At 42.0% G+C, this 12,761-nt stretch overlaps 1 protein-coding gene across 1 annotated transcript in view; it reads right to left on the reverse strand.

Moving 5' to 3' along the window:
- bcas3 (BCAS3 microtubule associated cell migration factor) overlaps window positions 1-12,761 on the reverse strand; it is a 347,258-nt gene that overhangs the window by 295,995 nt on the left and 38,502 nt on the right. The window contains exons 12-13 of the mRNA XM_028572947.1: window positions 10,282-10,452; window positions 7,537-7,630 (exon numbers count right to left, since the gene is read on the reverse strand). Of these exons, the coding sequence (XP_028428748.1) occupies window positions 7,537-7,630; window positions 10,282-10,452 (265 nt within the window). The remainder of the gene's footprint in view (window positions 1-7,536; window positions 7,631-10,281; window positions 10,453-12,761) is intronic.

Here is a 12,761-nt window from a genome sequence, read left to right on the forward strand (position 1 = left end):
AACTTTGAAATTTCACCGGCTTCCATGCAGCTTTCTACTGCTTACTCCGTCGTGATCATGACGTCAAATGTGATACACTAGATATAGGAAATCATACTCGCCTACTGGCAATGGGAAAGGCGTTTATCGCCTATTTTTAGCAGGTTTACCCATGTTTAAAACTCCTGCATGAACACACTAGTTTTGATAGAAAAAGGGTACAACAAGTGTGGGATAACATTTGTGTTGGGGTCATTTAGGGTAGTAGGCATGTGTGGAAAAGCATGGTGGCTGTAACGACATACAGTTCATTGCTTTTCTTTCCTTGAAGTTTGGGTTACATATGCCTGTAAGTACTGTGAATATATTATATCTCGCCTGAAACATATTTGCAAGGTGAATTTGATCGAATTTATAATGTTTTTAGTTGTTTTTATGGAGGATTGTTGAATGCTTCAGTTAAGCTAGTTAAGACCTAACAGGGTGTGTAAATTGACCAGCATCAAGTTGGAAAGTTAGAGGAGGACAGAATAGCTGTATTAAAAAGAAAAACTAGATACTATGTTCCCCAATGGTGCCCCATTTATTTCTACGATAAGGTTCTTACTGCTGGAAAAAGCTTTTCAGGCATCCACGTTGTTGGGGCCATGAAGAGTTGTGTATGGCAAAAAGTATACCCAGTGAGCGTCATCTGATCCTGCAAAACCAAGTGTGCCCACTATGCTACCATATCTCAGCCCAGTGCTGTTCCGGGAGGCTTGGGGGATAAATCCTTTTCAGCTAGTATTTACTGCTGATATTACAGGTCAGCAAGTTATTTATTCAATCCAACAACTTTTTATTGTGCAAACATTGCAAGCCTTGTGGGCCATTGGCAGATTTCACACTTTAAGTCTAAATATGTTAATATACTAAACGCTATTGTGTTTTGAATTTGTAAATACGATATAATAGTATAAATAATAAAAAATGATTCAATTGTAAACTAAAAGTTTTTAAGTCCAGGTTGCACATTTTTGTAATTCACTGCTGCCAGTGCAAACGAACCAGTGCTTAATTCATGAGAACAAGAAACTTAGCAACTCACCTCATCCCCACAGAGCCACCCACCTACACACATCCCGTAAAGAAGTTACAAATGGCCTGCATGTTACCGCACTGTGTGGGCTGTGAATGACTCCACACTGCTGAGGTGTCTGGTGTGTTGTTGAGTGTCGGGCAAGGAGGGAACCGGGGTGAGTCCTTCTCAGCCAAGCTTTCCACAGGCCCTGAGTCATGGTCACTGGCCAACCCAATTACTCTCCTTAGCTTTGGCCATGTAACCACTTACTTTTTTCCAGATGAATTCTATTCTTCATTTTACAGTATTGTTTTCCTGAAACCCCCTCTCTACTTTGTTACACTGAACTAGTGTACGCAATCTGCCTTCAATATTCATTGCCTTCAAAATGTGGTGCTGTTTTATGAAAATGTGTTTATCTAGTGTTTCTTGCTCTCATTGGATGGATATGATCACCTCTTGGATCCGGGTGCATGTGGTGATTTCTTTGGCTTTGAATTGCACCTTTTCATGAGCAGCTGATATCTCTACCATTTCATAGGTTTAGTTGTCTTTATGATAACAAGAGTTAGTCTTCACAACCAGTGCCAAAAGGGTGATGCCCAGAAATGTCTCACATACAGCAAATTAAGAAAAGAGAAAATACAGGCGGAGGGTAGGGTCTCTGCAGATACAGACATGGCCACACACTTTTAGTGGGTCATACTGTAATTGATGATTGAGAGGGATTACTTTTGCATTACTCTATACATTGTTTTTTTTATACCTTTAAGGCAAAGGACTGCTGTTTCGGTTCTCTATTTAAGTTATAAAAGTCATTTCTGAAGTTACTTCAGAGAGTGTTCTGCTCTGCAGACCATTTTGACATTGACCACGTCATTGCGTGTAAAACATAGCTGAGGTACCACCCATGTCTCTGACAACTTCTTTAACAAAGACATCTCTAAAAACGTATTATCACTGTTAAAAACATTCCCCAACATTACAATAGTCTAACAGAAAACCAGAATAGGAAGACCATCCCATCGTATCCCCAGTCAAAAGACTGAAAGACTCAAGACCGAGAGGCCTGTAGAGTAGCTGCTGTAAATCACATCAGAGCCGGCTGTGAGTGCTAATTACAATCTTGGTGTGAAGACACAACTCAATCCATGCTAAATGTGTGGCTATAAATGTGTGTCCGAGCGAAGCTGCTTGTGTGTGGGAATTCCCCTCGTGTTCAACATGTGCATGTGGGTCCAGGGTTTTTCGGCGACGGCCTGGCTTCTTTCACACATCAGTAAGATGGAGAGACAGAGTTATTACACCATGGAGAGCTGCCTTCACGGCACAGCTGCCTCAATGGTCAGGCACAGCGGGCCAGGCTATTCATTAGACCGTCCTGTTACTAAACCAGGGATTCGGTTTATGGGACAGTTCCGTGTGGGGAGAGATTCAGTCTTGATTCAACTGCCATTACGTAGCTTCTTTGATGGGGTATTCAAAACTTCCATATTCAGAACATTTGAACGGCTGCATAAAAATCAAGTTCTGCTTCTGTAGTGTTTTATGAGACTGAAAAAGGCAATGAAAGAGATTCTTCACAGCACAAGGGTGTAAGTACACTGCATCCAGTTTAAATACAATTTATTTGAGTGATTTATGGTCTAAGTACAGGCAGCAAGATAACTGACTTATTCGGTTTAACCGCTTGCTCCAGTTCTATGCATGTGGAACATCCATGCCCAACGATACCCAAGTACACCATGTTGTCTTTAAGAGAGGCTGTCCAAGCCCACATTTCTGAGTTACCATTATAGTTCCTGTCCACCGATGTGGAAACTGGTAACTAGGGGTGTAACAATACATCAATATATCGATTCAATCCTCAACGATCCAATATTATTGATACAAAGTTAAAATAGTGATACATATAGTCATCTTTAGATGGGCCTTTATTTTGAAATTCCCACTTTATATTTATTGTTTTTATAAAAAAAAAAAAAAGAGTAGTTTGTTTTAATTTAAATGTCTAGAAGAGCTTAGTAATAAAATTATCAAATCATATTTTAGTTGCTTTTTGTAAATATATATAAATGGAACTGATTGTGTTAAATGGGTTTATGCATCATCTCGTATTGGTCGCAGACCCCTGAATTGAATCAAAATCGTATTGTGGCAGACTTTGTTATATCCGTAAATATTGTATTGTTGTCCAAAGAATCGTAATAATATTGTGTTGTGATACTGATTTTTGCACTTCTGGTTATAGGTTAAACCGCATTTTGTTGTCTCAGTACCTGTACTCTGTGCAATGACAATTGCATGCATATATATATATATATATATATATATATATATATATATATCATTTTATTAAGTAAAGTTTTAAATGCAGGACTAAAACGTATGAATATGTTTAAAGGGTGGTGTTGCTAGTTTTACTAAGTAAAGGATCTGAATACTTCTTCACTGCATTGATCCATATCAGACTGAGTAGGACTGTAAAGAAAGAGGTTTGAAAGAATGAAGTGCAGGGGGTGGTGACTTGCATGGCTGCTGGATCAATCACTCCCTCTAGTGCCAGTCACACTCAAAAGTAATGCACAAGTTGTTGGACAATATCTCTGCCATCAAAACATGAGTGTATTTTGACCTTGGCGTCGTACCTAATAATCAAGTCAAGGATCGTTAAGGACGAGTGAAGAGGACGAGACGTGAAAGAAAACAAGCACACACACATTGCAGCTGTTAAAGAGAGCGCTTTGCCACTGCACTTCATCTGCGTCCCTCTAATTACACCACTAGGAATAGATCCACAGATTCACCGAAGGGCCGCAAAGCGCCAGCCGCCACACCAAGAGCTGGCGGCCACTGGTCCGCCCTCTGTAGAGCCTCCAACACACACAAGCCACTGGGGTTTCTTACATAACTCTTCCCAGCCAAAACTTCAGGGCTTTCCAGGCTCTGTTTGAGTCATATCATTGTTTCCTGCTAAGTCTATCATTCTTGTTTCTGCCATGTTGAGCTCGACCACTGTGAAGGGAGCCTCAGTAGGGCCAGCAAGGTAGTTGAGTGAAAGCCACTTCCGCTAACTTCTTTGAAAGAGTTCACTTAGAGAAAGACCAATGAACCCGTCAGTCAGGATTTGGGCTCTGATCAAATTAAGAGGCCTCTAATTATGGGACAATCCACAGCAGGCAGCTGAGAAATAAAAATGAATAAGTGCTGAAAGGAGTCCTGCAATTGCAAGAGTGGAAAAGGGGAGTCTCTACACTTCCATTGGTCCTAATCTCATTAAAAGCGCTAATTGCAATGGAAAAAAGGGGGAAATCTGTAATTTTTCGCTACACTTTCGGTGTAGTTTTGGTTTCTTTAACATGTATTCGTACTTGGCTCGCATAAAATGAGTCAGAAAGTTTTGATGAAATTAAATTTTGAAGTTGACGTTGCTCCATGGAAAGGGTCACAGGGGATTCTGTCCACTTGCTGACTCAGCATTTACCAGTACACTAAAACTAACTACCACGTGTACTGTTTTGTGCTATGTTGAGACTGTAGAAAACATGGAGACTGTAGAAACCTGGCTAGAATGTTAAAAAAAAAAAAAATACGGACAAATACCACTTTTATATAAAAATGTATCTGACTGAAGTAATCTAGTGACTTTAAAGAGATGAATCAATAAGAGCCGACATCTCTCATTGAAAAATATCAACCTAACACACACACACAGACACACACACACACACACACACACACACACACACACACACACACACACACACACACACACACACACACACACACACACACACACACACACACACACGAAGAAGAGACACCATTAACTATTTAGACCTAAATAAGGAAAGGCCAACTGATTCCAGACACACAGAGGGGCCCACACTCACACACTAATACAAAGGTTGGTTTCATGAACCATTTCTTAATTATAGTGGGCTTTACATTTTTTTGGGATGATTTAAGAAATGTGCTTTTCTGTTTTGCTCATCAGTTACTGCCAGTGACATTGTACTGTACCTCGCATGCTTCCATCTACATTGCTGGTTATTCATGCGTTTATGTACCTGTCTGCAACCAACTAAATGGTTTATTCAAAGCTACTTTGTGGACGTGATTTACTCAAGTTATATGTCTTGTGTTGCTCACTTTAGCACAATGACCATACACAGTCCAGCTACATACTAGGTTTTGACCTAGTCTTGTGTGTTTTTTTGATAAGGTGAGGGTGGGAATAGGTGGGGTCTAGACAACTGTGTCTTGTCTGTCCTTGTCTGCAATATCATCCTGTTCCTGCTCAGACAGAGCTGCTGAGTTTAGTCATAAGTCTAGGTAAGTGAAGGATTCTTGGGGCTTGGAGGTCATGGGGTGAGAGCCATCTCTCAGCAGCTCCTTTATTAACTGCACATGCACGCACAACACACACAGCGTGAAATACATGAACACACACACGCACGCACGCACGCACGCACGCACGCACGCCATAGGAGTAAAAAGAACACAGACAAGCTTACACACAGTCTGAGGAGGTAGCCTGTTCACACTTACATCTACTGTCCCTTTATGTGTGGGGTTGGGGGTCAGCAATGCTCGAAGATGAGTGGAAAAGGAGATGCCAGACTAAAATATAGGTAGGGAGAGTAACATTTCCACATGAAAGCTGATGGACATGGACACTGATTAATGCACTCACAGAATACATCAGCACAAAGTTTAAAAGGTGAATATCTTAAATTTTTTCAGCTGTCTCAAGGACACAGACCCGTTTAACAAAAACTGTAGAAATGAGTAAAAGAAGAAAATCTACAACTAATGGATGTCCCGATCAGGAAGTATCAGATCGGAGCCGATTTGGGCATTTCTTACCTGATCAGGGATTGGCAGTCACCCCAATTACCTTACTCTGATCATTTACATCAGTAACTTCTTCACCAGAAGTTGAGTAGAAGTTGATTTTATATGTAAGTTTTACAAAAATGCTAGCTGCACTAAGTCAAATGTATTAAGCGAAAGACCTCTTTTAGTTACTGTGTTTAAAAAAAACGGTGATCAGCTCTATTATCTAGACAAATACAAGTATCAGATCGGGATACAGTATCACCAGATATTCAATATTTTAAAAATCTGATCGGGGGCTAAAAAAAGACAGCCCTACTATATAGCCTCCAATTCCTAGCTATTCCATGTAAATGGGGCATGTATGAAACTCCTACAAATACAACAAGAACAAATATGTGTAGAAACAAAGAAACATGAAGCACAACCATAATGAATGCTGTTGTAACTATTTTACAATAAGCTGCCAGCTCCTGCCATTCTGTGTACAGGGACCTGCATTGTTGACCAGCCCCGTCATAATGTAAAGGAGTGGGGTGGGGGCGATGTGGGACAAGAATTTCCTCTGGCTGTCGTACATGTCACTACCTCCACTGGTCACTGACAGAATGTTTCACTGTTGACCAGAAAGCTTAATCTGAAAACAAAATACCATACTTCAATTGTGTTGTGTGAATGCCACATAGTAAGGTGAACATGTAAAGACCTTTGTTTTAGTGAAGATATAAGTACAGGTGACATAAAGGCCGCCATGTGGTGGAGATACATTTTAAATACCATCAGACTGGTTGTCTGCCCCTGCTGCATTTTGGTTTGAAGTATTTCTGTGGGTTTGTTTAATTTGAAATGATATGATCATTGATATAAAAAAAACAAATAAAATTGGCACTTTCACTATAGGGCTACAGCAAGAGGTCAAAAGTATTTATTAGCCTGAATTAAGATACAAAAAGCAAAATCCTAAAGCAACAAATTATACTGTATGTTCTCAATGCATTTGGAAGTACATTCGTGGACTGGACTACTCTGTAGACACTGTAGAATTGACAAATGTCTGAGCTCTACGTACATTTAAAGCTGGTCCTAACTAAAGTCTCTGTAAAATCAGTACATCTACTGCTATTTGACTTTGACTTATGTTGCCGTCCCCACAGTACATGAGTACTGGGGGGCTCTTCCATTAACCACAAATGTTATTGATTTGTTATTCTGATACAGGTTCGGTGTAGATTAACAATGGAGATATCAAGCATCAACCTATACTGTACTTGACACAATGCCTGACCTGCTTGTGTTGCCCATTTCTAAAGGTTGGTGTAAAGACATGCATTGGGGAAACTCAGGCTGAACACGTTTGTTGTGTATTATACAGTATGAATACATTTGGGTGAGTTGGCTGTTCCAGGCCTAAAAGACTAGATGAGGCCTCATGTGAGCCAAACACACACGTTACACTTGAATGAAAGTGTAATCCCTCTCCTGCTTCCTGTCTTCCGAACTTGCTTAGAGAGCTCTTGCTCCATCCTCAAAAATGTGTGTGTGTGTTTGTGTGTGTGTGTGTGTGTGTGTGTGTGTGTGTGTGTGTGTGTGTGTGTGTGTGTGTGTGTGTGTGTGTGTGTGTGTGTGTGTGTGTGTGTGTGTTTACGAGTGTGTCTTACCACTGGGGTTGAATTGCATGCAGGATATGGGTTTGTCATGGGCTGGGAAGTGAGCCACCACTCCTTCTCCGTCCGAGTCCTCACTCACCAAGACCTGGAGTGCGCACACAGACACAGACACACACAAACAAAAAAACAGACACACAGACACACAAACTCCAAATCATTTTCTAACAATAAGAAGATTGAACCCAGAACGGGACTTTCCCCTGCTCAAGGACTTCTCTTCACATTTTGGTTTGGTCCGATATCATCACCGTACGCAGTGTTCTTTGACATCACCCCATAGCGTAATAGCTGGAAGTTAAACTCCTTTCTGAATGTGTCATTGCCCTCTTGTGGGTGATTCAGTAAGATACTGTTCTGAGACCAGTGTGGACGGGGTATGGGCCAACAACAGAGACAAGAATATGGACAAATTTACTTTGGCAATAATGTGGCTTGTCACATGTGGCTTTGACAATACCCCATGACAGCGGGTTTTCCTAAAAACAGGCAGAAACTGGCATCAAATCTGGGTTTGGCTTGCTACTTCTGAAACTTGACTAAGAAAAATTAAATTATAAGTGACTTTGCACAACTAGAGGCTGCTCCTAAATCTCTGTATGAAGTCTGTAGTCAAGACTGGGACAAATAAAACAAAGGCTGAGCCGAGATCAGGAGCTGGCAGAAAATCCCTTTAGTCACGAAGAGAGATTAGAAATAAGACCAGACATGAGGCCTCTTTGTGCACAAGTGTTAGTGTGTGAGAGAGAGTGAACATATACACAGGGTTAAATTTGGCCCCAATGTTGCATTAACGATGTCAGGAAGGCTGGCGGAGCATTTTAAATAGGAACTAGTCAAAACAAGAAACAGCCCCTAAAAACTAAAGGGATTTAATCCCAGACTCCAAGCAAGAAAATAAGCAGGGGGGGAAAGAAAAAAGGAATACAAAGAAAGAAAGAGGCTGGTGACATGAAGCAGATCACTTTTATTACAATGCATGCAGACAATGTTGTTCTGTGAGGGAATCCTGCTGGAGCCCTTTGAAACAAGAGTGTCCTCCAGAGAACCGAGCCCCTTACACAGAGGAGTGTGTGCCTGTGTGTTATGAGGCTGCTGTTCCAAATAACGAGTTTCAAAGCCTGAAAGACATGGGAATATCCAGGACTGCCACACTGACGCAGGAACATATCTCTATCATATTCTTCCTTTTTTCTATTTCTCCAAAAATCACACCCCAACCCCCATCTTAATTCCCTCTCTACTGCCCGCCCACCCTGCCACTCCTCCCCCTTCACCATCCATTTCTCCTCCGCTCCTAGCTTTCCCCTCCCTGCTTGCCAGGCCTAGTCAGTGTTTATGGCCAGTGTACGGTTACAGTGTGTCGGCTTGTGACAGAGTGCAGGCCTGCTTCTGAAGGCTTAGGTCTAGCTTATAAGACAACACACTGGCTACAGGGCAGCTACATTCAATGTGTAAGAGAGAAGGAGAAAGCAGTGAACGTGTGTGTGGTGAATACATCACTGACACACTGTACTATGTATGCTAACACGCCTCATTAAAAATGTGACAGCTACTGCAGTGTGATTAATCATGGTTAAGGGGATAAAAGCTTTTAGCATTTCTTTAAATGTTAAAGGGAGATCCCGCTGAAGGCAACTGGCATGGTTCAAACCATAACCAGGGTTAGACCCCTATATTGGTATGTATACTTTCTGTATCTAGGTATATGTACCTGGGTGGGTCTGTGTAGAATATATATAGGTGTATAATGACACACACCCAAATGTAGCTTACCCAATTTCAGCTCTTCTGAGCACCCCTACTCACAACTTACAATTTTCTCACCATAAAATTGTAACAGAAAAAATACATATGGCTAAACTTACTTCTCACTCACATTGTAAATCCCTCATAAAAATGGCTAAATTGAATGTTAAGACCTTATTGACATATGGTGCACTCGCTCAGCCTTGAGCTTCACCTGAGGTTACATAGCAACAAAGATTGTTTACAGAGCGTCTCTCCTACCAGCACTGCTAAAACAGACATGGCTGCGGCTGAAAGCTGGCTGTTAAAATATGCAGAAAATCTAAGTCACACCTTTCAGCGAGTTGTGCAGTTAGGTGAATGGACCCAAGTGTGTCCAAGCCACAGAAAAAAAAGCCAACCTTGGAGATTTTCCTGTTTCCCACCAATCCACAGAGGCAAAAGTTATGTTTACCTGGGTCACACATGACAAGACCAGAGAGGCAAAAAGCCAAGAACAAATCGGTCGTGTGTGTGTGTGTGTGTGTGTGTGTGTGTGTGTGTGTGTGTGTGTATGTGTGTGTTTGTGTGTGTGAACACGCGTGTGTGTTTGTGTTTTTTATATGTAAAGGGCCCAGTTCGGGGGAATTGCAAGCACGTAGAGGTCTAATCAGTAATGATTTGATTATACAACAATAATACCCGCAATCAAGTATTACAGAAATGAATATAAAGTGTAGTTTGTACAAATTTACTACAAAAAGTAACGGTGGGTTTACTGCTGCATTGTGAATAAGACTAATTAAATTGCTATCTCCTGACTGATATCTCTTTTCACTGTTGCCTTGATTGACTAAAGTTCCATGACTTTTCCATGACTATCCACACCAAGATGCCTTCCTGCTTTCTTAATGCCCGTAATGACCATATTACAAGTTGAATCACAGTATACAAAACCAGTATTATTAAATCATTAACAATACCAAGCAAAAGCAAAAACACCTGACTGACCTGTCCTTCGCCAACACTATGTGTGTCAATGATGGTGACCACACCGGGGTTGTGGGGGCTGCGGCGGCTCGCACTGTGAGGTGTGCCTTCCTCGTCCGGCGTGCCTGCTGGTAGTGTGCCGGCCAACTGGGTGACAACTTTACCCACCATTGTCAGGCCTGTCTTTAAAGTCTGGAAGAACAAAGAAAACACAATATATCAGTGCTTAAAAATTGAATACCTGATGTAATATATTCACAATATATTCTAAACATATCTAACATACTGTATTTTGTAGTTCACTTAGTTTGAAGCCTTTGCTGGCAAAGGAGCTGCCAAGTGCATGGTTGTGTGTGCAATACCGTACCTGTGTGTGTGTGTGTGTGTGTGTGTGTGTGTGTGTGTGTGTGTGTGTGTGTGTGTGTGTGTGTGTGTGTGTGTGTGTGTGTGTGTGTACACCATGTTCACTCGATGCCTGCTGATAACTTGTAGTGCTGATGACTTGTAGCATTGAAGCCGCAGAAGACAACTGTGTGTGTGCATGTGTGATATGTGTGTGTGAGGCTCCTCTGTGTCCACTTAAGGCCCAGCCAGGGTGTCTGGCTCAAACACACCTCTGTGGCTCGATTGAGGGAAACGGATAGTGCTGCTTAAGTGGAGTCTATCTCACCTACTACACTGTCTTTGTCTAATGGAGTCCAATGCGTGTGACTGTGTGTCTGTGTGTGTGTAAGCGCCAAAGGGGCCCCGGAGAGCCTAATCAGGCATTCAGACTAGGCGGCCCTGTCAATACAGTGTGGCGCCTTGCGTTTGTTGGGTCTGAGGATCACCCACTGTCTCTCTTTGCCACTTGGCCAGGCACACACTAACAGTGTCTGCTGCCTGTGTGTGCATGTGTACGGCACCGTGTGTGTGTGTGTGTGTGTGTGTGTGTGTGTGTGTGTGTGTGTGTGTGTGTGTGTGTGTGTGTGTGTGTGTGTGTGTGTGTGTGTGTGTGTGTGTGTGTGTGTGTATGTGTGTGTGTAAAATGCCAGTAGAGCCATCAATTATTAAGGGAGGCGTTTGGCTCCTAATTGATCAACAGTAATGCGTTTTCTAATCACTGCAGTTGTGGAGTTCTTAGTGGTAGTCCAAACAGGGGCTATTGGTCTGCCGGTGGGAATGGGGGGGGTCTGGAGGTAGATCTTGTCTGATGGCTGACAAAAACACATAACCACTTACACACACACACACACACACACACACACACACACACACACACACACACGCACACACAGCTATGGCCTTATGTCGCCATCTACACAAATTACAACCTAATTTATGTGAAAGGTCTTTCTCAATCATACACCCAGGAGTGATAGGCAACAGGATAGATGTGACACACAAATTTACCATAAGAGAGCTAATTTGTAATCTGGCCAGAGCTGTTGCACTTTGTCTTTTATCTTTCTTATAAACAAAAGCCATTACACTTTAATGCTACCCCCTCCCCCTTTTTGTTTCCATGTCTCTGGACGTCAGCACTAAGAGCCAGCGTGTCGCGCCACAAGCCAGAAGGAGATACCTTGTCATCCATATTGAGATATATGGTCCTAAATGAGGAGAGGGTGGGCAAGCAGACTGCCTGTCTGCATATCAATACCCCCCCCCACACACACCATTGTCCATTCCTTACCATTACCCTGGTGCTAACCTGTTTGCGACACCGTGCTCTTTTTGATGTATACCACCATTAGCCTGTTAATGAGACGTCTCTCACACTATCTGTTAGCACTCATTAAGCAAAGGGGCGGGATACACTTGCTCTTTGTAAATCAATTAGCCCTTCCTCTGGGACCGAATGGAGAAACAGACTAGAACCATATGAGGAGCTAGCTAGTTAGCATCTGTTAGCAAGCAGCTAAATCAGACCAGGAATGAATTTCACCTGGTATCAAAGGGGGCTGTTGGCCGTTAGTGAGCAATCTTAGAGTCACTCCCCTGTGGAGATGATTAAAACAAGACCATTGGAGAGAAACAGATTACAGTGGGGAAAACAGATAGGCAGGTTGATGAAGTGTCTCATAAGCTCAGCCCCAGTCAGCCAGGCGGGCCAGGTGGATCCAATGTCAGCACATTTACAGATGGTGTACGCGGAGCTGAAATTACTGTATTAGGTGCTGTTTTATCTGAGCAAAGGCTTAAGACCAGACCAAAGGACATTTAGACAGATTAGCCACAGTCTGAACACAAGAACTCATTTTCTAACTTTTAAGATGAAAGCATACAGTAGTTTAGTATCAGTCCTTCTGTAGGGAGACGTGATTGAGGTTACATTTCAATGGAGAAGGGAAACCAATAAAAAGTAATGTAGGTTCTTTTAGTTGTAAACTATACTATTAAAGGTTTGTGTCATATTTAAGGCTTTGCTGCATTGAATCTCAACATATTTTCCCTACATTTGGATTTGCTTTGATACCCACTAAAAATACCAACTCTTTAAAAGTAGATTATGATGACAG

The sequence above is a fragment of the Perca flavescens genome, chromosome 3 (genome assembly GCF_004354835.1).
Source record: "Perca flavescens isolate YP-PL-M2 chromosome 3, PFLA_1.0, whole genome shotgun sequence".
In the NCBI taxonomy this organism is placed as follows: Eukaryota; Metazoa; Chordata; class Actinopteri; order Perciformes; family Percidae; genus Perca; species Perca flavescens.